This window comes from Magnusiomyces paraingens (assembly GCF_902498895.1).
Source record: "Magnusiomyces paraingens strain CBS 517.90 genome assembly, contig: contig3, whole genome shotgun sequence".
In the NCBI taxonomy this organism is placed as follows: domain Eukaryota; kingdom Fungi; phylum Ascomycota; class Dipodascomycetes; order Dipodascales; family Dipodascaceae; genus Magnusiomyces; species Magnusiomyces paraingens.
Window position 1 is genome coordinate 1,840,185 of NW_022474069.1, and position 27,864 is coordinate 1,868,048.

The following is a 27,864-nucleotide window of genomic DNA, read 5'->3' on the forward strand; positions in this document are numbered from 1 at the left end:
TTTTTTTCCATAATCATAACATGAAAGCCGATTCAAACAGTCATTACCCTATATATAAAACAAGTTTTCTTTTTTTTTTTTCCATCACCATATAACAGTCAAGTTTTTAATGGTGGAAAAGTCTAATATTGTTCTCGACGTAAACCAAGTCAAAAGAGTTGGCAGCAGCAAGAACAGCCTTGTCCTGGACAGAGCCAAAGGGAGCAGAGATGTAGCTGGCGCCAGATCTAACAGCTCTGTAGACATTGTCAGGGAAGGGGAAGAAGGCATCGGAGGCAAGAGCAACACCAGTGTTCTTGGAGATCCACTCCTTGCGCTCCTCAGCAGTCAGAGGAGTAGGAATCTCAGCAAACTTAGACTCGTACTCGACCTTCTCAGGGCCCTCAGTGGGGATCTGGTTGGAGACGTAGAGGTCAATGGCGTTACTCTTATCGGGACGCTTAGTGCCAGGAGCCCACTTAAAGGCAAGGACACGGGGGTGCTGACGGAGCCACCAGTTGTCAGCCTTGTCACCAGCAAGACGAGTGCAGTGGATACGGGACTGCTGACCAGCACCCAGACCAATGACCATACCGTTCTTGGCGTAGCAAACAGAGTTGGACTGAGTGTACTTAAGAGCAATGGTAGCGACAGTAAGGTCGATAATGGCCTGCTCGGGGAGATCCTTCTTGTCAGAGACAATCTCCTTGAATGTAGAGGCATTGATGATGGCATCATTGCGCTTTTGTTGAAGAGAAACACCGTAAACCTGGCGGGTCTCAATCAAGTCAGGGTTGTAGTTGGGGTCGATTTGGAGAACGCAGTACTTGCCACCCTTCTTCTTCTTCAGAATCTCGAGAGCAGCGGGCTCGTAGCCAGGAGCAATGACACCGTCACTGACCTCCTTGGAGATGATCTGGGCGGTGGGGAGATCGACAATGTTGGAAAGAGCAATCCAGTCGCCAAAGGAAGACATGCGGTCAGCACCACGAGCACGGGCGTAGGCATTGGCGAGGGGGGAGAGGTTCTCAATGTCAGAAACAAAGTAGAGCTTCTTCTCGACATCAGAGAGGGGGAGACCGACGGCGGCACCGGCGGGGGAAACATGCTTGAAGGAAGCAGCTGCAGGAAGAGAAAGAGCAGCAGAGAGCTCCTTCACAAGAGGCCAAGAGTTGAGGGCATCGAGAAGGTTAATGTAACCAGGAGATCCGGACAGGACCTTGAAGGGGAGCTCACCCTTGGTGACAAAAGCCTGGGCGGGCTTTTGGTGAGGGTTGGCACCATAACGGAGGGGGAGATAAGTAATATCCTCAGAGTATTGCTTGCGGAAGAAGTCAGCAATGGTAGAGTCGTACTCAGCAGTGTGCTCAAAGGCCTTGAGGGCAAGGCGGTTGCGGGTCTCGGCGGAAACACCACCTTGAGAAAGTTCTTGGATGAAGATATGGTAATCGGAGGGGTCCGAGAGAATAGTGACACGGGAGTGATTCTTGGCGGCAGCACGGAGCAGAGTGACACCACCAATGTCGATTTCCTCAACGGCCTCGTCAATGGTAACGTTAACCTTGGAGACAGTCTCCTTGAAGGGGTAGAGGTTGCAGACGACAAAGTCGACCTTGTCAATGTTCTGGGCCTCGAGGTCCTTTTCATCGGACTCAATGTTTCTGGCGAGAATACCACCGTGAACAGCTGGGTGAAGAGTCTTAACACGACCACCAAGCATTTCAGGGGCGTGAGTGATAGAGCTGACGTCTCTATTTAAAAAAAAAAAAAAAAAATAGAAGGATAGAGGTTAGCATGGCATGGCATGGTATAGTATAAGATAGTATAGGATAGGATAGGATAGGATAGGATAGGATAGGATAGGATAGGATAGGTATAAAACAAGTGCAATGGTTGGAATTGACTTACTCGACGGGGAACCCGGCGCCACGGACCATTTTAGCAGTACCGCCAGAGGCAAGGATACGGACACCATTATCGACAAGACCCTTAGCAAGGTCCAGAAGACCAGTCTTATCGTAGACGGAGAGAATGGCGGTTTTTTGTTGGCCGGACATCTTTTTATATGTGTAGAATAGATGGTTTGGATTTGCTAAGAGAAGCAAAAGGGAAGAAGGGTTTTGGAGGGTGGAGAAGATTTTAAAAAAAAAAAAAAAAAAAATATGTGAAGGAAAAAAAAAAAAAAAAAAAAAAAAACTTTTTTTCTTTTTTGACATAGGCCTTCTTCTTCTTCTTCTTCTTCTTCTACTACTTTCTTGGGGCAGCACAGCCGTTAACAGTATAAAAAATTAAATTGTTAATTTAATAAAAGTTAATTTAATATTAACGTTAAATTGTTGCTGTCAGATTCATTCAAAAAAAAATTTTTTTTTTAATCCCATCCAATCAACCAAAATCTTTTAAGTTAATAAATCTTTATTTCTCTACAATAAACAAACATTAAATTAAATTAAATTAAATTAAATTAAATAAAAAAAAACCCTTTCAAAAACTTGAAACTATTTGCACTGTTTGTTTTAAAATATTTTTCCATAATTTATGTGATGTGACTCACAAAAAAAAATACCTTTGAAATTTTTTTTTTTTTTTTCTTTACTTTTCTTTTTTTTTTTTTTTTTTATTAAAAAGAATTCACTCTGCTTAATTGCCTTCTAAAGTTGGGACTTTTGGGCAGTGCAACCGGCCACTTTAGTGAAGCAGCCCATCACAAGTAAGCCACAGGCACATACAGACAGACAGACAGACAGACAGACAGACAGACAGACAGACACATACAGACAGTCAGTCAGTGCAAGTAAGCAACAATGGATTTAAATACTTTTCTTTAAAGTCCTAATATAATGTACTATTTTATCATTGGACCTTTTCTATGTATATAAATATATAAATATATTTTTGATTATTTCATTAAAACTATAGATCTATCATTATGTTAAAATTAAATCCTTAAACTTAATAATGTGTATATCGATCTATCTATTTATCTATTATGCTTTAATATTGGCAGAATCACACAACCAAAAAGACCAAAAATAATTATAACTAATTAATTAAATATATGCCTTACGTCATGGTTGGGGAATTTCTTAAGTGACAATCTCATCACTAACATTAAAACCAACCATTCTCACATGCTCATGTTATTTTACATACACAAAAAAAATTTTTTTTTTAAAAAACAAACAAAAAACAAACAGCAAATATTAAAAAAAGTTACCCGGTTTCCATACCCTATAATTAAACCACCTGATCACGTGAAAACATTATTTAATATAAATATAACAAAAATAATTTCCCTTTATATACTTTCTTTTCTTCTTTTTTTTTTTTTTTTTTCCTTACGCATTTTTTCCACAGTAAGTCGGCTTGGAGGAGAGGTTCTTTACAGGATCTTTTTGTAATCCTTGCCTAGGAAGTGTTCATACGAGGCGACCCTCTCGGCGTCTGCCCAGGACATACTGGACGTTATTCGCATGTCTTACTGGAGACTAATCTATCGATCTTGGGTGCAGCGGACCATCTGTCGACTCTTGTTAGTCGACTAAGGGTGACCCTTCGTGGCCTCGAATGGGGTCTGGTGCAATGATCGGTTGTACATTTTATTTTTTTAATTTTTTTTATTCAATTGTAAATTTTGTAAAATTTTTTAAATTTTTGTAGAAATGCATTTTGTATAAGTTTTTTTTTTTAATTAGACTTGCAGTATATCAAATATTTGTCAACTAAAGTCGATAAGAAATTTCAACATTAGCATTTTAATCTTTGAAAAAATTTTACATTTCATAAAGGATTGGTAATAAAAAATTGTGCTTTATTTTTTTTAAAACAATGCTTAAAATCATTAGATTAATAAATCTGATTATAAACATCTCTTAGATAACTTCTACCTACGCCCAAATTGAACATTATCTCGATTCAACAATCTAGAAAAAAAAGTTTATAACTCTAAAACTTATAAAACATTCAAAAAAAATTCATCATTAAGTCATTAAAAGTCATAGAGATATATTTTTATTTTTTAAAAAGCTTCATAATAACCTCAAGGCCATACACAGCAATTTTTTACAACAGTATAGAGATACGCAACCAAAATACCAGTCACGCTTAACGGAATCTCCAGAGGCTGAGAGTGTTGTGCTTCTTCCAAGTGTGTCTTCTGCCAGCCTTGGTGTTGTTGTACTTGTGGCCCTTGTTGATACCTCTGGACTTCTTGCCAGTGGCAGTAAGGGAACGAGCCTCACGGTGCTTGTGGACGGGCTTAGCAATCCAGTTGTATCTGGGGTCGTTGCGGATAGCATTGTGCTGGGGATCAACAAGAATAACCTCAAAGTACTTGTAGGTAGAGTCCTGGTTAACCCAGTAAGAGTTCAAGACACGGAGGTTACCAGCACGACGGCCAACACGCTCCTCAGCAGTAGCACGGAGAGATCTCTGGTACTTAAGCTGAGTAACACCCTGGTTGGTGGGCTTACCGTAGGTAGCACCCTTGTGAACAGGGCGCTTGCGGCCACCTCTGCGAACGCGAATACGGTAGATGACAAAGCCCTGCTTGGCCTTGTAACCGAGACGGTGAGCCTTATCAGGGCGGGAGGGGCGGGAGGCACGGTGAATGGCCTTCAGCTGACGGTACTCCCAGCATCTGATTCTGAGAATGAATCGCAAAACGTCGGACTGCTTCTTTCTGTGAAGCTCTTCAAGATACTTGTAGGCACCCACTAAAAAATTCAGAAAAAAAAAAGAAATCTTATGTTAGTTCTCTCTTTTTTCTCTTCATTTTATAAAGTCATTATGGGTAAAAATGCCTTTTTAAAGAATCTCATCATCTTCAGATTTTGTCTTCATTTTTATATAAAGACATCATTGAAATACAAAACTCTTTGAAAAGGGATATTCATTCATGCTGACATCATATATCAATTATTCATTTTTTTTTTTATTTTTCTTTCAAATTAACTTACTTGTTGATATTTACGGCAGCACTGTCTGTAGAGTCAGGTCGAGGTGTAGCAGGGCTGGAAAAAATTTCAAAAGAAAAATCGGAAAAGGGGAGAGACGAGGTGGAAGGAAACTCAAAGACATTTGAGTCGTACACTAGTTACCCTCCTTTAATTTTTTTTTTAAAAATTTTTAGTGTATGTTTCAGTATTCTGTGTATATTTTGGAATGCAAATGTTAGGGCTAATTTTATTTAGGGCTGAATTTTTTTTTTACATTTTAAAAAAACGGTCTCAAATATTCTTAAATATATGTATAACATAGAATGTAAATTCGGGTCCGAACCCCTTAATTGTTCCAAGGACCCTTAAAATCATACCCCCGTCACTAGGTCAAGTCTGTCATGATCGGAAATCTCCATATATGGTATATTCTGATTAAACTTCTTTGATATATTGTATGTTTGAAACTTTTTTTAACTAACAAAGTTCTTAAACTTTTCTTTCTTCTTTTTTCAATTGCCATTTTGACTTTCCCCCATTCTTCTATGCCTACATTTACTATCTTCTTTCCTATTAATAGTTTCCATCATCTGTACTGTCTCCGAGTTACATTCTAAGGATACATACATCTTTTTATTTCTCTGATTTTTTATGCATGTTTATAAACATTATCCTTTTTTTTTTTTTTTTTTATCCTCTAGATTTCTTCATGCATCCCATCCCTTATATCAATTTACTTTTCATGAAACTAAACTCACTCATACATAACATTTAAAAAGTGTTTTCTTACTAAAGCATGTCGTTGAACCCACCCACCTTGAACTGATTTATTTTATTTTTTTTAAGGTCTAGTTTCAAAGATTGGGTTTTAAACATTTTTCTTTCTTTTTTTGAATAACCGTTGAGCCCCAGTACAACCTAGTGTCTTACACCTTTAGACCCTGTAATTTTAGTTTTTTTCATCTCTTCTCCTCCTCCTTTTCCCTCTATTATGTCTACAATGTTTTGACGCCCTTTCACAATCAAATGAAAAAAAAGGGCTGTGTTTACCTAAAAAAAGAGTTTAAAATGCAAATATTCAGTACTTTGAAATTTCTAAACTGTTAGCTTTCCTTGTAGGGCGTTGCCAATGTCAGGATTTTTTACTTTTCTTAATCGTGCAATTGCTTGTCTATCATGCAAATACGGCTGATTTGAAAAATGCAGTAAACCGACAAAATGAAGAGAAAAACAATATGGGAATTGTCTCACTTTAAAACTCGACAGGATGTATTGAAAATGTGATTCTACAAAAGTATGTATCACTCATCCCGGAACCTCCACATACCCCCCCTTTTTTTTTTTTTTTTTTTATTTAGTCGTACTCTTTAAAGCCTCCACTTCACAAATTTGTAAAGTGGTGCAACTTATTATGTATATTGGTATTCTGAACTGTAGGAATTTTGAATTGAATGATTTCCAAACTGTCTTAAATATTGACAAAAAAAGGGTCGCTTGTATAAAGATTTCATATACAATTAATATATCTTAAAAAGTTGTTTCTCAATTAAGAATGACGGGATTTTCCCTTGAATTGACAATATAACTATTTAATCAATGATATCATGAATATCAATCATGATTGATAATATGATCATATTAAAAAAAATACTAGCTCTCCTGATTTTTAATATTGAGTTTTTTTAATGAATTTTAATTCAAAAAAGTAGCCCAAATTTTAAAACGTATATGCAACAAAAGTACTTTTGAATAAACTTCACTTTTTTTTTTTTTTAACCAAATGCAGTGCTTCGAGACTAGATATTAAGAAAATTAAATTAAAATTATTTTTTTACCATCGTTCCTTTCTTATCAGCTATGTATCCTAGATTTGTTTTTTTCATGAAAACTTTCTGGAAAGCGCTTCAATTTTTGTTTTTATTATTTCATACTAAAAAAAAAAGGTTGTGATCCCCATATATATAATTTTTTTTTTCATAATACCGATTATCTACAAGATAAATTTCAAACTTCAAACTTTTGTAAGTAAAGAAATTATAAAATATTTATTATTTGGTAATTGTTATTAGATTGGGATATGTTGAGAAGTACCGTCATTCGATCAGAGTAAGTCGCTATAACTCGATGCTATAGGTGCAACCTGACGTTTTGTTGCACAACACATAGTGGCCGCACACCCGAATATGTTAATATCGCTTCTCAATGGCCCTGTGCACTGTACGGCCAAAATACCGGGGTATTCAGTAAACACTGAAGCTTGTTTGTAAAGAGGGAATATATTTATTCCATTTGGGGCGTTTTTTTATTTATAATTTTATTTTCATCATTTTTTTTACCTAGTAGCACACTTGGGTCTTTTGTCTGTTAACTTGCCGTGATCTTGCTATTAGTTTTCTGATATTTTAACATTCCTCAGTACTGATTTATAGGCACTGTGGAACTGAGGGACCATACTGGAGTAATTACCAACACTATTAACTTATTCCCAAAGTTTATACCAATATATCTATCCTGGTTGAAGTCTAATTCTGCTTGTCACTTATATTTAAATCTACAATTCCAATAAGTTTCAATATATCAGTTTATATACTCTGGATCTTCCAAATCAATAGCAAGATGCTGCAAAGGCTTTTTTTTCTGATTAGAGTTGGAAATCTTAGCTTTTTGAACTGTTTACAAGTTGAAGGGAAAGTTTCCTTTATATCTTGGAATACAGCAATATATGTCATTATTACTAATATGGAATTTTGGTTAATGTCGTAGAGTCGGTATTACTTTAAGTGTAATTCAGTTATAATTAAAAGTTATTAATTAAAGGCTGTAGTCTTTGATCTTAAGATGTACTTAGTTCCCTCTTCAGTAGTCTCTTGTTGTGGTGTGCTTGATGGTGGTGGTGATACTATATGGTTTATGGTTATGTTACCGCTGAGCCAACATAATCCTAGCCACATAGGTCAGGGCCCTTCCAGGCACCCGGCGACAGTCAACTAATTCTTTAAAACTGCAAAAAATTACTTTATAAGATAACAATTTGAATTCTTAAAATGAAATACTAGATTAAAAAACCATAGACTTCTATATAAACATAGTGTGTATTACTAAAGCCACTATTTTAGTTGGACAATCAAAAGTTTATCCAGAATTATAAACAACTAATTTCACTAGGAAACTTTTAGATAAATTGATTTCTAGAATGTAATTGATGATTTGACCGAAGTCAATACTTTTTTTTTAATAACACCGTGTAGAAAAAAAATGAAAATTATTAAGCGAATGTTAAAATATAAAAGACAAAATTGGGTTGATTCCGTATTAAATTTTTTTTTTTTTTTTTTTTTTTTTGAAAATATAGAACACACACTATGCACTATTGCTTCGTCATTATCTCCATAAAAGTTGAAAAAAATAATAGAGTTTTAAATTTACAACATTCACTTTTTAGAATTTGTTTGAAAGTCGAACTCACAAGCACCTAATTCTGTGACGGTTGTTTCCGTCTCTTTGTTCTTAATACTTCTTTGCTTTAATATACGTCCAGTAATAAAACAAAGTACTGTAACAAACTCTTGCAGAAAAAAAGAGAAGTATTATATATATTTATAAAACGAGAAGGAATACACAATTTAATCACACGCCCCTATTGTTTTCTTAAAAAATTTGGTTTAAAGTTTAGACTTAGTATTCCAGATTTTTTTTTTTTTAAGAAAACAGCAGGTTTATTTGTTAAAGTGTAAGATTTCATAGAAAATAATTCATCAAATATGATGATAAAAGTATTTCTTTAATTATTTTATCAGTTTTAAAGTTTTAAAGTTTTACAACATTCACAGAAAACAATATTTTTTGCTATGGAAAAATAGGCAACACCAAAGCAGTTTAAAACTAACTTGAGAGATAATAATGTGTAAAAATATATATATATAGACAATTGAGTTTTTAAAAAATTTGCTGAGTGTTTTGTGTTTCGTTTTTTTTATTAGTGCTTGGATAAAAATAAAAAATTATCTTAGGTCCATTCTTTGATTCTTGAAACAAAATAAAAAAGTTGAAATTTTCAAAAAAAAAAAAAAAAATACAGATATTAATGACTTCCTAGACTCATCAAATATTCAGGAACGAATCTTTAGGACAAAGATGCAGGTACCGAGGTAGTTGACCAGCTGATGGTTGTTATTATGCACTCCTGTGTAACAAGGCAACATTTATCACGGTTAGTGCCGAATTCCAAGATTTTTAAGTGAATACCAGTGGGGATGTGTTCAAAATGGGTTAAAAAGAAATAAAATAAAAACAAAAATTCTTAATTGTTTGCGGTATATGGAAGCAAATTTTTATTTATTTACTTTTTTTTTCAGGGTAGCCAATTCTATGGACCTAATTCCAAAAAAAAAAAAAAAATAATTTTTTTTTTGTAAATAAGAAACAAAAGAAAACTTGAAATTAAGGGGGGAAAAGGGCACACAACCAAACGTCAATAAACCTTGACCTGACCTATTCATGAAGTTAGCATCATGCTAATAATAGTCTGTATATTCATATATCTAATCAAGAGAAACAAGATCTGAACTTCTAATAATAATTAATGTAGATATTTTTTATGGGAATTGTTAGTTTATAAATAAATATTTACAATTGATAGTTGAAAAAGAATCATTGTGGACAAAACAAGTTATTAACTTATTGATTCTCGTATCAGTTAAAATTTTTTTTTTTTTCGGTTAGATTAGAAACGGAAAGAATGCCGCTATAAAAACTTAAGTCTTGAACATCAGAAACTGAAAACTTGCAAAATGGTTTGTAAAAAAAAAATTAAAAAAGTTAACAGTTCAATATGGGCTAGGAAAGAAATAAGTCTTGAGAAGCTTAAAAACTCCATGTCTTGAAAAAAAAAGGGAATGTTCAATCAAATAAAAGTTAACATCTGCAGTACTGCAGGTTAAGACATACATGAAAAAAATAAAGGTTTTAACTTTAATACGTCATAATAATAAAAAAATACACTGTTTCGACAAAAAGAAATTATAGTTGAAAGAAAAAAAAAAGGAGTATTTGAAAAAATCTTGATTTGTATATATATATATCTTGGGAATTCGCCTATCCTCCCTCATTTTTATTTTTGTCCTTTTAAAGATTATTGTTTATTTATTTATTTGTCTATTTTTTTTTTTTTTTGATAATACTTTCTTCTAATAATTATATTTACTCGCTCGTTTCTTAATTTTTTTTTTAAAACAATAGAATCATATTAGATACGAAAACGTCAAATATCTAATTTCCAGCAAGTTTCACAAAATTTTCTAAACACAATTCATAACAATGACTTCTTCTTTATCACTTCCATCAGCCATTCATCCATCTGAAGTTTCATCAGCATTCAATTTTCAAGATGTTCCTCTCCTTATCGACACTGCTTCACCAACAACAAAGCAATGGGTTATTGGCTCCACAACTGTAGGGGCAGCAGCATCATTTACATCACCAGGCTATGACGTTGGAGCCCAAGAAACAACCTCTGTAGCAAACAATGTTGTGGTAGGTGCAGCGGCGGCAGCAGGTGGTACTACTGTCACTACTGCGACCACTATCCAGGCAGGTGCTGGAGTTGACGGAGCATCCGGTACCGGCGTTGCAGGAGCATCTGGTGTTGGTGTAGCAGGGGTTGCGGTTACTGTTGGAACAGGTGCTGTAGCTTCAGCAGGCTCAAATGATGCTACTGGTGCTGCTGGTGCTGCAGCAACCGGTGCGGCAGGTTCCGCTGCTGATGCCAACGCGTCCCCGACCAATGTCGTTTCGGTTGCTGTTGACGCATCTGCTGCTGCTGGTTCTGCTACCAGTACTTCGACTGCCGTTATTATTGGCGGCTCTTCTATTGCCTCTTCATCACCTCAAGCATCTCCTAGCGCTTCTGCAGGATCCGGGTTTAGTTCTAGCTCCAGTTCTGGCTCCAGTTCTAGCTCCAGTTCTAGCTCAAGCTCAGGATCAGGCGGATCAGAGGCAGCAGCTGCAGGTTCGGGTACAGGTTCAGGATCGGCAGCAGCTGCAGCAGGTGACAGTAGCACTTCTACCCTCTCTGCTGTTCCTATTTCAACAAGCATCAGTGGAAACACTACTTCACCAACTACCCCAGCGTTGGTTAATGCTGCTAGCATTGCAAACAGTCGCAATTCTGCTTACTTGATGAAAATTGTTGGGGTATCGCTTTCTATTTCTCTCATTTCTTCAATTTTTGCCTCAGTAGCATAACTTGAATAACTTTAGCATAACATGGTTTGGTTAAAGTCAAACCATAAAGGACTTAAAACCTTATCCACTCTTTTATGACTTATGGCCTTTTTTTTTTTGTAGCGTTTGCTACTCACCTAATGAACAATGAAACACCTTAAATAATTTGTATACAAAACAATGTAATTTTAAAAAGGATATATGAACACTTAAAAAACTTGACATATATTTTTCAAAAATTTTGATATGTTTATTACGCAAAAAAATTATAAAAAATAACGTCACGAACAGGATTCGAACCTGCGCAGGTAAAACCCAATGCCTTAACTGCTGGTAATAGCAGGGCATCGCCTTAACCACTCGGCCATCGTAACAGATTAATTGATAGTATATTAAACTAAGCATGCCTAATAAACTTAAAATTTAACTTTAAAGCAATAATTAACATTTTTTTACATTTTCATACATGAAATAAATTTTTAACTTGATTTATTTAAATGAAAATTAGGATACCGAAGAAATCAAAAAAACTTTGAAAGTTTATTAATAATATTAAGAGAGAAATTCAAGATCTTACTTGTTCAAAACTTCAGAGAAAGTGTTACAACATTTAAAAAATATATTTGTGTAATACAATTTAATATGATTTCATAATCATAAAATATAATCACAGACCAAATTTTAAACTTTTCTCAAATGAAATAATCAATAAACAAATCTTTTATCTAAAAGATTCTTAAGTTTTTAAATGTGATTATACAATGGAACCATTGCATATTTCTTTATTGACTCCTAGTATTTTAAAAAATAAAACTGTTCGAAGATTCCATTATGAAGAACAACGCGAAATTCGACAGTGGTACAAAACAAACCGAAATGACTTATCAGACATAAGAGACAACCCACATTATTGTTACAAGGGTCTTTTTGTTCAGACAGAATCCCGAAGTTCCAGTTCTAAGAGTGCCTCAAAAAAGAAAAGTAATTCTGGAAAGAAATCTAATAAAGTCTCTAAGTTCTCTAACTCAAAGAGATCCAGTGATATGTCCAGTTCTGGTCAAACGACTGTAAACTTAGATGAAAAAGGTGAAGATGAAGATGAAGATGCTATAGAAGCAAATTCAGTTATAGAACCCTTGAGATTCCGAGGACTATATACCCGTAACTTATATGATCTTCTTGGAAGATTAAAACCTAAATACCAATCAAATACAAAAGAGTTTAAGGGCTTTTCTGCTGATAACTTTTCTGATATAGAAAGAAGTTCTGATTCAGATGAAGAAAATTTTTACTCTCCTGCCTTCGAAATAAATGAAAACAATTCCGAAAGTTTATTAGGCGTTGATAGCCAAGAGATTTCTACTTTTCATCTATTGAAAGATCAAAAGAGCCGAATCTCTAAAAATTTAAGTAACCCAGAATTACTTGGTGACAGCTTGAGACGTAAAAAACAAGATTTGCTTTTTCGTTGCGAGCTAAGTGGAATTGAATCTCTCCCTCAGCCTCTCAAGGTAGGAAAGATTAGACGTGAGAGCCCTCGTGTTCAAATGCTAATGAAATCTCTTAGTTCTACCACTCTTCAATTTCTTTCCAAAAATCGTTCCAGAAATGATTTCAAAAACAAAAATATACCGACCGCTGACTATAACCATTTTAAATTACCACGAGAGGATGATGTATTTATAAATTTTCACTCATGTGCAAAATTAAACAACAACTCGGGTCAGAAAATTACTGAAGCTGTGACAGCTAAGCAAATGGTGGCTAATATCCTTTGCAAATCGATTCTAGATAAAAAGTATGAGTTGGCAAGGCGTGCTCTTGGAATATATGTTAGACATGACGATAGTGATATGAGATTGGTTTACAGCGCTGCGTTAAAAATATTGGATTATAGGAAAACAGAAAAACGCAGCAATGTTTTAAATCAAAATGGTGATATCGAGAACGGTGATGTAAATGAAATTTCTGAAGATGAAGAGCTAATCAGATGGATGATTGTTGCTTATCCTTCCATGATTGAGTATTTTCAGCTTAGTCGAAGCTTTCCTAAAAATATCGAATACGCTCAATTATACGTAATGAAAATGCTTTATAAACCAGAACCTAGGGGATACAATGAAGCAATCGATTATCTGGATGATTTATTAAGAAAAGCACCTTATCTAGATGAACCTGTGTTTTATTTGCTTCGTGCCTTTGCCAACACTCAAAAAGCTTATGATGAAAACGCTGATACATCAGAAAGATTAAAAGCAATTGATAGTATTCAGAATGATTATCAAAATGTTCATGAATTAGGAGGTGAAGGGTTTTATCCCAAAGATCTTATTACCTTACAACGAAAAAACATTGGAAAACTACAAAAGTCTCTAGTTAATGACGAGGAAAGCAACTAAGATAATATAAAAAATATTGTTTTTTTTTTTTTTTTTTCAAATAACTCGTTAAATTCATTTCTGACAAATTATTTATTTTAAAACCCAGTTACTACATCATTTACTTGTAATGTTTAAGAGTAATTTTGTTATTACTATTATCAAACTATAAGTTTGATGTCTCCATAGATGTGTTCACCGGTTTTAACTCCGGACTCGATAGACTAGTATCAGGTATAGTCTCATTAGGTTTTTCTTCGTGAGAATCAGGTTGTATGTTGTCATCAAAGGAAGGTTTTTCTTTGCCTTTTTTAGATTGATCTGGAACAGAAAATGCTGATGAAGTGTTAATATCAGTCTTATTTTGACTTGATTCTTGGTTTAAAATTTCGGTGTGCTTGGCCAAGTCGATATTATCGTTGGTTGTATGAGGCAGATCGGAAGGCATGACTGTAGCCCAATAATCACTAGTTACTTGCACTTGAAGTTCACCATCAGGCGTTTCACGGGCTGCCAATACGTTCCAACCATAAGGCATTTGAAATCCCTCTGGAATTTCAGCTTGATGAGGAAAGTTAAAAACTTGTGTCGAAACAAAAGCTAAGTTTTCGGAATTTGATGGTGATGCAGTGGCTGATGTAGAGAATGTGTGCTGATTTAAATTCAATGTTGGTGTAGGATGGATATGATTTAAATGCTGAGGGTTGGCAGGATTGTTTAAACCAGGAATTTCATTATTTTGACCCCCAAAGTTTGCGTTGAAACCTATACCATTATTTTGATTAATCTCATTATTGCCATTAGCAGCATTGTTGTTTGCCGCACCAGGTTGATCGGGGAAAGTACCATCCATAACCGATCTTCGGCATGTTGGACAACGAAGTGATCGTTCTAACCAGCCTTTTAGGCATCCAAAATGTATGATGTGGCCACATAAAAGCTTTTTAGGAATGGTACGAGAATGTTGCCCTTCTTCTAAGATCATGTCTTCTCGACAAATAATACAAACGTCATCAGCGTTAGATAGTTCTTCTTGGGTTACAGTACGCACGACATTCTCAATCTGACGTTTTGCGCGTCTTGCTTTGATATGCTTCTGAACAGTAGATATAAGGGATTTTGCTGTAATGTAGGTATCACGAATAATATGAAGAGGTAACAAGCGATAAGGTAGTAAAATAAGAAAAAATAATGTACAGTAAGCTGATAGACGTGTGAATAGCGATATTACTTCTAAGATAAAGCTCCAGTAAGTTTTAGATTCCCAAATGTCTTCATCTTCGTGATTTTTTAAATAATAAGCCTCCACCACGTTCAAGAAATATTTCCCGGTTGTTGTTAAAATACTGTTAAGTAGTAAAAGGCACTCGAATGCAAAAGTAGGAACTGTAACGGAATTGCGATCTGAATTTGAAGAATATTGAAAGGCCATGACCCAGTATCGAATTAGGTAAACATCTGCTAAACCCAGGAAGGCAATTGCTGAACAAAGTCTGAAATGACTAAAGTATGAAGATTGCGTTTGAAATATTGTCTCAATTCTTCCAGAAGATATCCAGTGAAAAACTCGTAAAAATAGTAAAGTTGCAAAAAAAATGCCTATTTCTATCTTGGAATCGTCTTTCAACAGCGGGACTAAAAGAAGACTCTCCGTAACAGCATACCAAGCACTTTCATATATCCGCTCAGTTTCAAGTGTGTATAATTGCCCAAAAAACAGTAGCTGAAGAATCTTCCCTAAAATAAGGGCAAATACCACACCAACATTTCCAAGAATCAGCATGCTTACGCTATTTTGGTAAATCATGACTGATGCCGAAAAAAAGTTCGGTCGACTAATTAAGGGTATGCCTACCACAAAAATAGCAAGTATTATACTAGCAACAATATATAGAAAAAAATGTATCATCTTTTTTTTACTGAACCCCTGATTCTTTAAGATAATTGGTCAAGAGAAGGTAATCCTATAGTACCATGCAATATAATTCTTAGGTTAACGGTTGAGATTCGTAAAAGCAATTTACAAAGTAAAAATGGTGAAAAAAAAAGTCGATAAATCTACCTAGTGGAGTCAATGAAAGCCAAAATAAAGAAAAGGCCGTTAAACAGGTAGACTATATCATTAGCAACAAAATTTATCTTGTCAATGTATCGAGATAACTCAAAATATGTGATAAATATGCTTAGTTGATAATGGAGGCAAACACGAAAGAAATGCTAGTAATGGTGGTACCTCTAGATTGAACAAACCACGTATATACATGGTTTGTTATAGATTAGGTAATAATTATTATATAATCGTGTAAATCAGCCTTTTTGTTCCCTATTTTTTTTTTTAAAATTCACACGAATATTACAATAATTTTTTGAACTCTATGAAAAATATTAATATTTTTCCTATATCATTGCCATCTTGCAATTAACAATAAACTATTTAGCAAATTCATTTATTATTATGTATAATAGACTGTCCATATATTAAAGCAATAATTAGGAATGGTTAATAAATAAATAAAAAAGTCCGCATAAGCATATTTGAAAGTGTTTCTGAAAAAAATCAAACCTTTTCCACTTTTTCGCCTTCACGATAAGCTTTTTCTTTTAACGACTCATCTCTTCCACGAAAATAGAGAATCAACACAAAGCATGAAACGGTAAGAGATGCACAAGTAGCAAGCCATGAAATACCAATAGGCATTGCTCTTCCTCTGCAATTCACCATATGAAAGTTCCCTGCTCCCAAAATATAGCAAAATGATCGTCTATGAAGAATGTTAGTTTATAAACGAATTAGTAACATCGCTGTTTTTATTTAATGTGACTTTTCTATAATTGAAATGGTTTTTGTTATACTCACATAGAGGAAGATATTAGAAAGGCTGTTAAGAACGACAATAAACCTTGTATTACCAATAAAATCAGTGCTGAATAATTGATGATATTATCGTGACTAACTGCAATAAATCCATAAAACACCAACACCATCAGAGCAATGCAATTGACAATACAAGTTGTTAACACAAGTCCATAATGGGAGGCATGCTTTTTGAATTTGCTGGCAATAGTGTAAAGAGAGAACGAGTCGATAACGGTTGTATCTTCATCGTAGAATGTAACATTTGGGATTTGATGAAGTTTGGAAATATCGCCTCCCCTACTACAAAGAAGCTCGCCTTTATTCAGATTTTCCGATACCCCGTTTATTGCTGTCATATCTCTTGAACAAAGTCCTAAATAGACTGTTAGAAAAGAACTTAAATCTAATCCTAAATCTTACCTTTAAGACCAACCAATACTTTAATATCATTCCCAAATATTTCAGTGGTGGAAATATGTTCTTGAAGTAAAGTGCTATTGAAATTGTATCGCAGATTCACCATATGCATTCTTGCAAATGTATCCGAAGTACTAAAACATGAAGTAGCAACAAATCCTATATGGTGTTAAAATTATTAAAATTATAAATTTTAAACACATCGATATTCCTTACCCCAAATGATTGTGGAAAGAAGCAAAAGAACAAAACAAATGAGACTAGGGACGTTATTAGGTTTCAATAAATAAATTAGAGTATATGGCTTCTCTTCTTGATTTTCATCTTCTTTTTCACTCATCTTTGATTTTATGCTTCCCTTTTTTTTTTCCAATTATTTAAGGTTTGTATGATCTCAGTTTTTTTTTTTTTTTCATTTTTTCATTTTTTGATCAATTGAACGTTCATTTATAGTCAAAAAAAAACTAGGATATTAGAGGATTATTAAATGGCTGGGTCTCATGGGATCAGACATGTGTGTTATATGTAACGTCAAATGTTAAAGAAATTTTAGAAATTGTTAAATAGTTCAGATACTTCAGACGTTTGACGTTACAGATGGCTGCATTATTTTTTTTAGTATGCTTAATCTCAACGATAAGCCTTAGAGCCTCAAAAAAAAAAAAAAAAAAACATTTACATATTTATCCAATACTCTAACGTGTGATTAATAAATTAAATATACATTTCTATAATACAACTGTAAAGTTTTAAAACCGGTGGTCAAATCAATGCCTATTGTTACATTTTCAAATTGATAACTTTACCTATACATTTTTTCAAAATCAGCTTCATTGCGCCATTTATTTCCCCATTTTCTAATGGAAAAAATTGCAATAGATGAAACAACCGCAAGCAGCCCAAGAAATGTGTACATCCATCCAAATCCCATCCCCGTTTTCATCGGCTCTGCAACAAAGGTAGCGATAGCAGCAAAAATAAAGCGAACAAAATTGTTAAGAGCGATACCTGATGAACCTCGACCAGGTAAAGCATCAATGAGATAAGTTGCTGAATTACCAAGGACAACCATAGACGATAGGCCGAACAAGAAACTTCCTACCAATGGCACTACCCAATGTAATTTATAATATGCAGTCCATCCAAACAAAATAATAGATATGGGATATAAAATCATAGCAAGTAAAACATGCTCTGCAAATCGTGACTCTGCATTAAAATACCCTAACTTTTTTTTTTCTCTTCTAACAACAAAATCACTATATCTACCAGCTACAATACTTGAAATAATGTAGCCTATTGAATTAGGGATATAACAGAGTCCAACATAAATGGAATTAAATTCATAAGGAGATGCCGAATATAAAGTTTCTATCCCCACGTTTAAAAAATATAACACCATAAAGCATATTGAGCCATAGATAATTGTTAAGGTCACAGGTGGGTATTGTAAAAATCTAAAGGTAAAAAGAGGCCGAATAATTAGCCATTCAAGTTTTTCATTAAATCTTAAAGATTGAAAATCAACCTGCCCGCTTGAATTAAGTAGTCGTCGTTCTTTTTCAGATGCTGTTGTTTTGATTTTCTGAGTTTTTTCTAGCTCAGAAACCTGGTATTCAAGGTCAGTAATAGTGTTTTTATTGTCTGATTCTTGAAAATTGAGATTGCTTGCTTCAGGCTCCATTTCCAAGACACGAGAAGGGGAGGGGATCATTGGCAAAAATGTATCACCTACATTAGAATTATCTAGATCATCTACTGGAAGCTGGCTCATAAGAGATGAAATAGACATGCGGCGTTTACTATTTATACACTCTTTTTGCCTTGAGGGCTCCAATACTTTTTTGGTATTTAGAGAACTTGGTTCTTGAATTAGTAAACTGTTTTTCGAAAATGGAGATAAATCAGGATTTTCTTTCTGACTTTTTTCCAAATTTGCGGTATCAACTGGATTATTCTCCAAATCTTTTGCCGATGTTATTGGCGTAGATGTTGACCGCACTCTTCGATGTAAAGTTTCAGGTAAAAAAAAGACAATGCTAAGAATAATGGAACCAGTTATAATAACAAGAAACCATTGTGTGCCTCTCCATCCCCACCTTTCAACAATTAAGCCTCCAAATATAGGTCCAAGCATAGGCCCAAGCAAAGGACCAAGATAAAAATATCCCATTGCTGAACCTCTTTCTGTGGGAATATATATGTCAGCCAATGTGCCTGCCCCAACTGCCTGAACTGAAGCAGCACATCCACCTGCAAGAAAGCGAAGTGCCATTAATGAGCCTATATTTTTGACTAAAGCACATCCAACAAGAAAACAAAGATAAGCGACAAAAGAAACAATATATATATTTCGACGTCCAAACTGTTCGGAAAAACTAGACCACCACAGAGGGAAAAAGGCTAGAGATAGAACATAGATACCATAAGAAATATTTACCACATCCTTTCCTACTTTCATTTCTGTGCAAATTTCCTCTATTGCGGGCAAAAATACTGAACCACCCATTGGGCCAATAATGGCAGCATATGCAATTATAATTAATATGAACGTTTTTTTTAATGATCCATACTCAATAGGGTTGGCCAATTCATCCAGTAAAATTAAATTACTGAAAAGTCCCCTACGATCGTGTCGAGGTATTATAGTAGGTTCTTGAGAATTAGAACTTTTAATAGAGGTCTCAAACTTTCCCGACGTTTTCAGAGTGTCATCAACAGAACATTCAAGTGGATTTTCAACATCCTCATGTGTATCCTGATATAAGTTTTGAACTGTCAAAGAATTGTTTGGTGTAATATCGATACTGTGAGATGAATTAGGCAAGGTATTATGGATCTGCTTGGTATCCAACTTATTTAGCATTGTTTGATTTTTATGGGTCGTTGTATTGTCATCCATAATTAATTTGTATAAGGTACTCCCTTGGTTGTATCTTTCACGTTGATTAGAACTCAAGTAAAAATATGAAGAATAAAATATGAAAGTATAAAATGCAAGGAATCTTATGCTTATTCTCAGAAATATATATTGTTTAAATAAAGTGGGGTAGTAAGCCTAGAGTAAGAGCCGACTATTCCAAATACATCAGTCACCTTAAAAATGGAATCAAAAATAATTTATGACACATTTTTTTAAAAATAAAAGCAGGAAATAGCTCATCGATTCCATTTGAATTAAAATTTCACTATTGCAATCTGATTCATTAATAGTGGTTAGGGTTGGAACAAGTTATTAACAAGAAGCCATTGTATGCCACTTCATCCCCACCTTTCAACAATATCTTGACTATTATCAGGATTTAATAGAATACTTGAGTTGCGGATAGTAGTCTTTGGGTGTATTCACCCTTTCGGACACATATCGGAAGCACATATCCGTCATCGGAACCATTCTTCCGCACAAAAATATTTTTCAAATATGCTTATATGCACATAATTACATTTTACAATATAACAAAAAAAAAATCTTTATTTCTTGTACTTGTAATAGCTTGGATATGATTTTTTGAAATCCAGCTAATTTTTAATAGCGTAGACCTGCTTGCTTTCTTAATTCTAGAAAATCACTGTGAAACAGTATACGTACTAAATAAAAAAGTTAAATTGAAACGACAAATATTGGCATAGATGAAGAAAATCAAACTTCAGTTTTGATCCCCTAATTTTCTTTTAGACGATAAAGGTGTCTGATTTAAATCTTTGCTTTTGATATTTTCGTTTCTTGCAAATGAGCTGTGAAGTTTTTCTAAATGATTTCCAGTGCAGTAACTTTGTTTTACTAAAGAATGACAACATGCATATCCCCATTGAAAATCTTCCCAATATGATCCCCATACTGAAGTATGATTAAGATAATAATTGTCCTCTTTGTATTTTGTCTTTGAATTTCTTTCTAATTCAGGTTTCTTTAGATTTTGGAGTTCGTGGGTTGATGGACTTTCACATTCTTGAGAATATTCAAAATGATCATCCAGCAAGTCACCTTTTTTCTCTTTCAGGTTTTTATCGAAATGTTCTGAACCACCATATTTATCAAATAAAACTTTTTGGGATTTGTCGTGTGATTCCTTTTTTTCCTTTTGGTATTTTTGAATTAAAAGCAAACTCGCAGTTGGACCCTTTTCCATGTGAACATTTTCACCACGTTCAGCTGCTTCTTCAGCTAACTGAGTATACATCTTATGTTCTTCAGCCTTATCTGTAAGTTTCCTTATAAATTGACCTCGATCATTAATGCTACCCTCTTCTTCAGTACGTAGAGTACGACTTTTTGGATTAAAAACTGCTGCATCTTCGCTTAAATCCTGAAGATATCTAGCTTTATCCTCTCGTACTCGAAGAGAGCGTGTGGTTGGTGCCAATGCCCCATCTTTTTTCTGAGAACCTTTATCAAGGCTGATTTCATTTTCACTAAAATCATCATCATCATTATCTAAAGAATCCAATCCATATTCATCATCTTTTGAAAGCCGTTGTGGACTAGTGTTAGATATATTTTCTTCGGGTATGGTATCAGTGGGGCTGTTGGTTTTTGGTTCTTCCAGTATTGCTTTTTGAGTTTCATCATGTTCAAATTTTTCAATCACCTTTTTGTACTCATTTGCATCGTATCCATTCCACCTATCTCGCTTAGAATCCCAAGTTGTTTTAATTTCCTTAATTTTTTCGTCATTACTAATATCAACAGGTCTATACTTGGCTCCAATCTTTCGCGGTCGTTCTAAGCAGTCTGTTGCTTTATGTGTCATGGATCCGCAATTTTTACATGCGCCCTTTCTGAACTTGGTCGCATCTGAAGAAATTGGTTTCTTTCCTCGATCATACCACTCGCCTTTAAAATCATCATCTTTATGAGATCGCTGATGCTCTAAATAATCATCAGACTTTTCAAGATACCATGGCGCATTTGCAATATATCTTGGAATATATGGGTTGATTTCTTTACCGTCAGGTCCAACTTCAGGTTGTTGTTTGCCACGATGTCCAGTACTATTAGATCCTCCTCGACCACCTTTTCCACGACCTCTTGTGTACATGTTGCAGCAGAAAATAGTGAAAATGATTTTTATTGGGCAAATTCTAATGAAAAATCAAAGTGGAGAGACTCATTATTTCGTGAATATTTTGTGAATTTTTTTTTTTCTTATAAAATTATCAAGTTAAATATAGGAGTTTCACGACCTCACTAAATTTGTTGAAAGGTACTGTAAGTAACCATTTTTGCCACTTAATTTTTTAATCATAATTACATAATCTATTTATTTCTTGTGTGTACTGTACTACAAATTATATTTGCAAAAATTGAAATAATTAATAATTTTGCAATTTACACAGTTGGAGAGATCTGAGGGGATGTCTCATAATATTGCTTCTTCGTTTTTGGTACATTCGAATATGTATCCCGCGAACCAGCCATGCCCCATTTTTAGTTGGCTAGCACCAGGCAACAATTATTCGAAGTTGAAGTTTTTTTCATTGTCGATTTCGACTTTGTTGGCAGGAACCCGTAGCCTGTTCAGGCAGCAAAAATTAGCTTTCATACAATTTTATAAAGTGTTTGTCTGGGGAAATATTTTCTATTAAGATTATGCCTTTTTTTAAATAAAGAAAGATTCTAAGACTAAAAATCATAGCACTATTATTCTACAGATTTTACAGAAATAACCAAATGTACTGTATTGTTTAATACTTTTCAGCTGGGGTTACTAAATTTAGTTTGTGACAGATCAAACTGCTTAGTTGATTAGAGATCGGTAAGCCTAGCGTATTCACTTGGAGCAATTCATAAGTCACAAGTAAATGATTAACCATTCCAAAATTCATAAAATATAAGTTCAAACAACTTCCAGAGATAAATTCTTCGGATAATGTTAATTAAGAGTCCATTAAAGTAAATATTAAAAGATCATAACTTAATAGCTATGCTAAAATGAGGATGACAATAAAAAACAGAAACTATTAAATACATGGGTATAGGGCGTTATAAAAATCATATCATATCATCGTAATCGGCAATGGTAAGTGTATGGTATTACAATTGTGAACATTGCCATTGAAGGACATTGATCTTTCTGGAAATCAATTGCTCCAGAAATTATCAAAGAAAGGACAAACCCCTTAAACAGTAATTAAATGTCGGATAGGGATATGGATCTAAATAAAAAATGAGTTAGATAACTTAGCGGTTTGAGAACATATACACTTACCAGCTTGACAAGGTAGCCAATAGCTCCCATGACAATGAAACCAACACCAACAGCACGGACAATCTTTAAAAATTCTATAAAAAGCTTCATGTCAGAAAAATAAAATTCTTATATCAGAAATTTGTTGAACATACCAGCAGCATCAGGTTTCGTGCATCTGTTGATAAATGTGTTTCCTTCTTTGATAAATTCGAGAGGAATTTCAGAAATTTTTTCCAAACCGTCGTTAGCCATTTTTTAATCAACTCTCAAGAACTTTTTCCAATAATAAACCGAAAAAATGAAATATCTAACTTGATTCTAGGGAAGATGTGTTATTGAAATTATTTGGAAAATTAAGAGGGAAAGGGAAGAATAGACGTAGTTTTTGTTACTATATAATATTTCACTCTAGATTTGATGTGCTGTTAATAAGAAAAAAGAAATATTAATGACAAGTTTAAATATGTAATTATTATGTAATTATTATGTAATTAATCATGGATTAAACCTGCCCTTTGCTTAATATGTACATAGCATTTAAGCTCTTTTGAGCATGATATTATTATTCCAATGATATTAAAAGAATAGAAAAGATAGATCTAAGATAAGTTGATATCAGAAGCAATATCAGAAATAACACTGTAGTATGGGTACTTATTTGAGAGAGCTCTAGTCTGTCTTTCAGTATCAGGAGCATGGATTTGGGACTTGACTCGACATTACATGAAAATTTGTTTGGATTGCGACAAAAAAGAACGACATATGGAAAATTTTTCTTTAAACCTTTTTAACTCACTTCTTATCAATCAGCTCGATGTCTATTAACTGCCAGTTAACCCAAAATAAGAGTGAATATTGCAAGATATTGCTTTTAATTAGTGAGAAATAAAAGGTTATGCCCATTTTTGAAAAAATCGTTGTACTCCTTAAGGCTTTTTTGCAACAAACTTTGTAACTTTACGAATGCTAAAATTTCTCTACAAAACAAATCACACTAAATCTAAATTGGTCATTTCTGTTTTTTCAAAACTTTGAGAAAGCATATCTTAGTCTGTCTTCTCAACGCTTAAAAAGAAGCTTTAAAAAATTGCATCCATTTTTTTAAAAAAAAAAAAAAGACTAACCTCTATTTCAAAGTCCTTTCTACATAGTTTGGTCTTTACAATCGTGATTTTTGCCCAAATATTATCTAGTGAAGTAAGTGTATGAACTGAAATTATAATTTTTTTACGCTGTCAGCTGGTTTCATGTTTCAAAGGTAATAAAAATAAAAATAAAAATAAAAATAAAAATAAAAATAAAAATAAAAATAAAAATAAAAATAAAAATAATAGAAAAATACGTATGGTTGATATTGTAACATTTATAAAGACACTGAAAATATATTTAAATCTCTAACTTTTCAAGAACAAAAACTTACTGTTCTACTATAGTTTTTTTAATGATCAATATATCAATAATATTTAACATTTTACAATATTTCTGAAGGTGAATAATATTTATTGGTTGTTTTACGATGTCTAGTGATGAATATAATTTTGAAATTGATCTAGGTAACGATTTAGATTCCAATTCGTTTTATAATTCCAAGAATCATATACAAAAAGGGTCTCCTGCCAATTCGATACCTGAGAATAAGCATACACAAGGTATTAACTCTACGAATAATACTAATACTGATTACAACAAAAGTGGAAATATTGACAAAAGTCACCAGAATTTTAACAATTACCAAAATAAAAACTACCAAGGAAATAACTATCATTCCAATTTTCATAAAAATAACACAACTGGAAATTTTTACAATCAGACAGGATATAGTGCAAATAAAAGTATATCAGCTACACAATCTATCCTTATAGAGCACTTGAACTGGTGGACTAATGAAGAAGATGTGAGAAATTGGGCAGTAGAATCTGGTCAAGACAACTACCTAAAAGTCATCATTTTTGATGAACATAAGGTAAATGGTAAATCAAAAGGGTACGTTTTTTAAAAAAGTAAAACTTTACAATAATTACAATAATTACAATAATCATAATAGTAATATAATAATTGAAATTTAATTTAGCGTGGTATATGTCGAATTTAATACTCTTGATTCTTCTGAAAAAACCAAAACCTATATTGAAAATACGGTTGCTAAAGAAAGAGATTCCGATTTTTTTTCATCCAGCACTCCAATAAATGTGAGCTATTGTTCTCCCTCTTCTACGCCTTTTAGAATTCAAACAAGCAAGTTCAGTAATGCTAACAATATGAACTCTGGTAATAACGGCTTTCATCATAATCAGCAATATCACAACAACCGTGGTACAGGAACTGGGGGGCATAATGATGGGAGAATAGGGAGAAATGGATATAATTCCCGTATAGGTAATGTGGGAGGAAACGGTGGAGGCATGAGTAACAATGGTTTCAATGGGGGAAATAACACAAATCAGATGAACATTATGGGTGGATTCACTAATATGTCTCAATTTGGGATGGTACAAGGAAGATCGAATCAACAAACTAATTTTCCTAACTTTTCTGGAGGTTTTAATTTTGTTCCGTTTCAAGGACAAGTCAACTCACAAGGGGGTAGTAATAATAGGAACATAAACTCCAAAGAAGGAGGCGATTGGAACCACAAACGTGCTCGTCACGAGTAAATTTGTGTGTATTTGACAATTTATAGGAATTTATTGTATCTTTAAATAAATTTTTTGGTCCTGGAAAATTTTAAACCAAAGTATAAAAAACAAATCAAGATTAATTTAAAAGATTCTATGAATCATTTTTGAAGAAACTCATGTACAAAAGAGAATACAATTAAAAAAAAATCAGTTCCAACCAGTGAATTCTTCTTCACTATCGGCTTCTTTTAATGTAGAGGATTTATTAACTCCCCAAACTATCAGTCTCTCGTCATCTAAGACTTCTTGGGCAGCCTTTCGAATCAATCTATACTGACTTTGAGTGGCCAGAGATTCCAATGGTTTAAGAAGCTTTTTTAAAGGTACATTGTTTTCTTTTATTTTTTTCGCAATGACCACCCATTCTTTTTCACGTTCGATTTGCTCTCTTTGTTGTTCATCCATCTTCTTTTTCTCTTTTTGAGATTTTTCTTCCTCTGTTTCCTCAACCCAACCTTCATCCTCAGAATCCGAGCTTTCACTATCTTCGTCATCACTATTTTCATCATCACTTTCTTCTTCATTATCACTATTCACAGTGTGGTATTCTGGAACATTGTCGATTTCGAGTCTGTCTTCCTCATCTATACCTTTCTTAGTTCTTTTCGACTTGATACCCTTTGTAAAAGATATATCGTCTTCCTTCATTACTCTTTCAAATTCATCAAGAAAGATATCAAAAATATGGAAACGAATGCCATTAGGAACCTTTATATTATCTAAGTTCAAAGGGATATGTTCCATCAGCTTTAAAAAATCGTCTGTCCAATCATCATCCCAGTTTTGATTCTTAAGCCGTCTCAGAGATGCTGCAAAATACCTTCTTATTAGCAAATAAAACTTGTCTAATCGATATCTATCCAATCCTTCCCATTCACGTGCCATAATAACCCAAAAGGCATCGAGGAAAGTGGAAAAATTAATTGAATGAATTTTAATAAGAATATTTGCTAAATCATCTGTCAATGCTTGCTGAGTTAAGGGTCTATCACAAAGCCACACGGAATAAAAAAGTGCTCTCCAAAGTTTCAAAAGTTCAAATGACGGAATTTCTTTTGATGTCTGTAAGAACACATTAAGAGATTTAAGGGCATTATCGCGTACGCTTTTTTCTAAAATATGTGTTAAACTCTGTTTTAATTAATAATATTTGAACTTCGTACCATTATCGGCAAGTTTTTTGACAAAAGGGTGTGTCTGTACATTTGCTGGATGTGCTTTTAATGAAGGAGAATTCTTTTGATTGATATTGGGCTCAGATGATGGTTTCTTTCGTTTTTTGGCCTGCAAGCTGAGGTTTTTTTTAGCCACAGAGGCAGTCTGGTTTTTCCCCATTTTTTAATAGAAAATCCTTTTTTTCTTTTTTAGATATCTTCTGAAGATGATTGTCTATGCAAATGGACGTAATAACTAGATCAAAGGAAAAGTTTCCTTTCATTATGTTCATCAAGTAAATTTTTTTTTAAGGTTTAGGGTACTTTTTTGAAAAAATTTCAACCCTAAGTGTTACCCTGCAGGTCTATTTTTTAAAAAAAAAATTAGAAAAAGTATAAATAGCCAGTTTTTTTCTCCTTTTATTTTTTTTTTCTAAACAACCATGGATCGGGTGAGGTTTTTTCTAGTAAACATATTCAATGTTTCTACTAGGAGGAGTTTCACATTTCAACGCTGAGTGTGGACGTTTGAAATGACAATATTATCAGTCATTTGTTAATTTTTTGATGTGCTTTTTCTTTTCTTAGGGTGCCGCTATTAACGCTGACTTTACCATCATTGGGATATATGGGGACTCCCTTGTATTTACAAGAGTTTGGGTTTCTTATATTCATGATATTGGTATTGTTTGGTGTGAGGTCTCTGTGAATTATAGGAATTTGCATCATTGAAATTTTAAGAAATGCATGTGTTGCCTTCTCATTAGATTGAGTAATGAAAACTTAGTTTTTACGAGACGACCCCGTTGGCTGATTCTATAATAATGCGTCATAACTTCTTGAGCTCCATAAACAATTTAAGGTTTCTTTTTTTTCGGAAATTGAAACTGGTTTATGTGTAGTTCGTTGGTATTTCGCAGCAGCATATTCCTAAACGCTTTGATAAGTCATTGACTGATTGTTATTCGGGTAAACCCATGCTGCAGACATTAATTTTTTTTATGTAAATGTAATTTTGATGCCTATTGATAAATGAGGCCAATGTAAAATT

The 27,864-nt window shown here is 33.7% G+C and overlaps 9 protein-coding genes across 9 annotated transcripts; 2 read left to right on the forward strand and 7 right to left on the reverse strand.

The window, feature by feature from the left end:
* Window positions 1-106: 106 nt before the first annotated feature.
* SAPINGB_P003884 (uncharacterized protein) lies at window positions 107-2,036 on the reverse strand (the record flags this gene model as incomplete). Its single annotated transcript, XM_031998599.1, has 2 exons — window positions 107-1,730; window positions 1,888-2,036. The coding sequence occupies 2 exons, from the start codon at window positions 2,034-2,036 to the stop codon at window positions 107-109; spliced, it is 1,773 nt and encodes a 590-aa protein (XP_031854490.1).
* Window positions 2,037-4,083: 2,047 nt separating this feature from the next.
* Window positions 4,084-5,335, reverse strand: SAPINGB_P003885 (60S ribosomal protein eL15; the record flags this gene model as incomplete). The annotated part of the gene is made up of 2 exons (XM_031998600.1): window positions 4,084-4,680; window positions 5,294-5,335. 2 exons carry the CDS (start codon window positions 5,333-5,335, stop codon window positions 4,084-4,086), a joined length of 639 nt encoding a protein of 212 aa, XP_031854491.1.
* Window positions 5,336-10,232: 4,897 nt separating this feature from the next.
* Window positions 10,233-11,159, forward strand: SAPINGB_P003886 (uncharacterized protein; the record flags this gene model as incomplete). The annotated part of the gene is made up of 1 exon (XM_031998601.1): window positions 10,233-11,159. The coding sequence occupies one exon, from the start codon at window positions 10,233-10,235 to the stop codon at window positions 11,157-11,159; it is 927 nt and encodes a 308-aa protein (XP_031854492.1).
* Window positions 11,160-11,899: 740 nt separating this feature from the next.
* On the forward strand, window positions 11,900-13,537 carry SAPINGB_P003887 (uncharacterized protein; the record flags this gene model as incomplete). The annotated part of the gene is made up of 1 exon (XM_031998602.1): window positions 11,900-13,537. One exon carries the CDS (start codon window positions 11,900-11,902, stop codon window positions 13,535-13,537), a length of 1,638 nt encoding a protein of 545 aa, XP_031854493.1.
* A 145-nt stretch (window positions 13,538-13,682) lies between these two features.
* SAPINGB_P003888 (uncharacterized protein) lies at window positions 13,683-15,299 on the reverse strand (the record flags this gene model as incomplete). Its single annotated transcript, XM_031998603.1, has 2 exons — window positions 13,683-15,018; window positions 15,181-15,299. 2 exons carry the CDS (start codon window positions 15,297-15,299, stop codon window positions 13,683-13,685), a joined length of 1,455 nt encoding a protein of 484 aa, XP_031854494.1.
* Window positions 15,300-16,073: 774 nt separating this feature from the next.
* SAPINGB_P003889 (uncharacterized protein) lies at window positions 16,074-19,656 on the reverse strand (the record flags this gene model as incomplete). Its single annotated transcript, XM_031998604.1, has 5 exons — window positions 16,074-16,278; window positions 16,374-16,746; window positions 16,794-16,949; window positions 17,007-17,050; window positions 17,597-19,656. The coding sequence occupies 5 exons, from the start codon at window positions 19,654-19,656 to the stop codon at window positions 16,074-16,076; spliced, it is 2,838 nt and encodes a 945-aa protein (XP_031854495.1).
* A 781-nt stretch (window positions 19,657-20,437) lies between these two features.
* On the reverse strand, window positions 20,438-21,829 carry SAPINGB_P003890 (uncharacterized protein; the record flags this gene model as incomplete). Its single annotated transcript, XM_031998605.1, has 1 exon — window positions 20,438-21,829. The coding sequence occupies one exon, from the start codon at window positions 21,827-21,829 to the stop codon at window positions 20,438-20,440; it is 1,392 nt and encodes a 463-aa protein (XP_031854496.1).
* A 1,081-nt stretch (window positions 21,830-22,910) lies between these two features.
* SAPINGB_P003891 (uncharacterized protein) lies at window positions 22,911-23,233 on the reverse strand (the record flags this gene model as incomplete). The annotated part of the gene is made up of 3 exons (XM_031998606.1): window positions 22,911-22,946; window positions 23,000-23,073; window positions 23,134-23,233. The coding sequence occupies 3 exons, from the start codon at window positions 23,231-23,233 to the stop codon at window positions 22,911-22,913; spliced, it is 210 nt and encodes a 69-aa protein (XP_031854497.1).
* Window positions 23,234-25,806: 2,573 nt separating this feature from the next.
* On the reverse strand, window positions 25,807-26,994 carry SAPINGB_P003892 (uncharacterized protein; the record flags this gene model as incomplete). The annotated part of the gene is made up of 2 exons (XM_031998607.1): window positions 25,807-26,771; window positions 26,823-26,994. The coding sequence occupies 2 exons, from the start codon at window positions 26,992-26,994 to the stop codon at window positions 25,807-25,809; spliced, it is 1,137 nt and encodes a 378-aa protein (XP_031854498.1).
* Window positions 26,995-27,864: the final 870 nt, after the last annotated feature.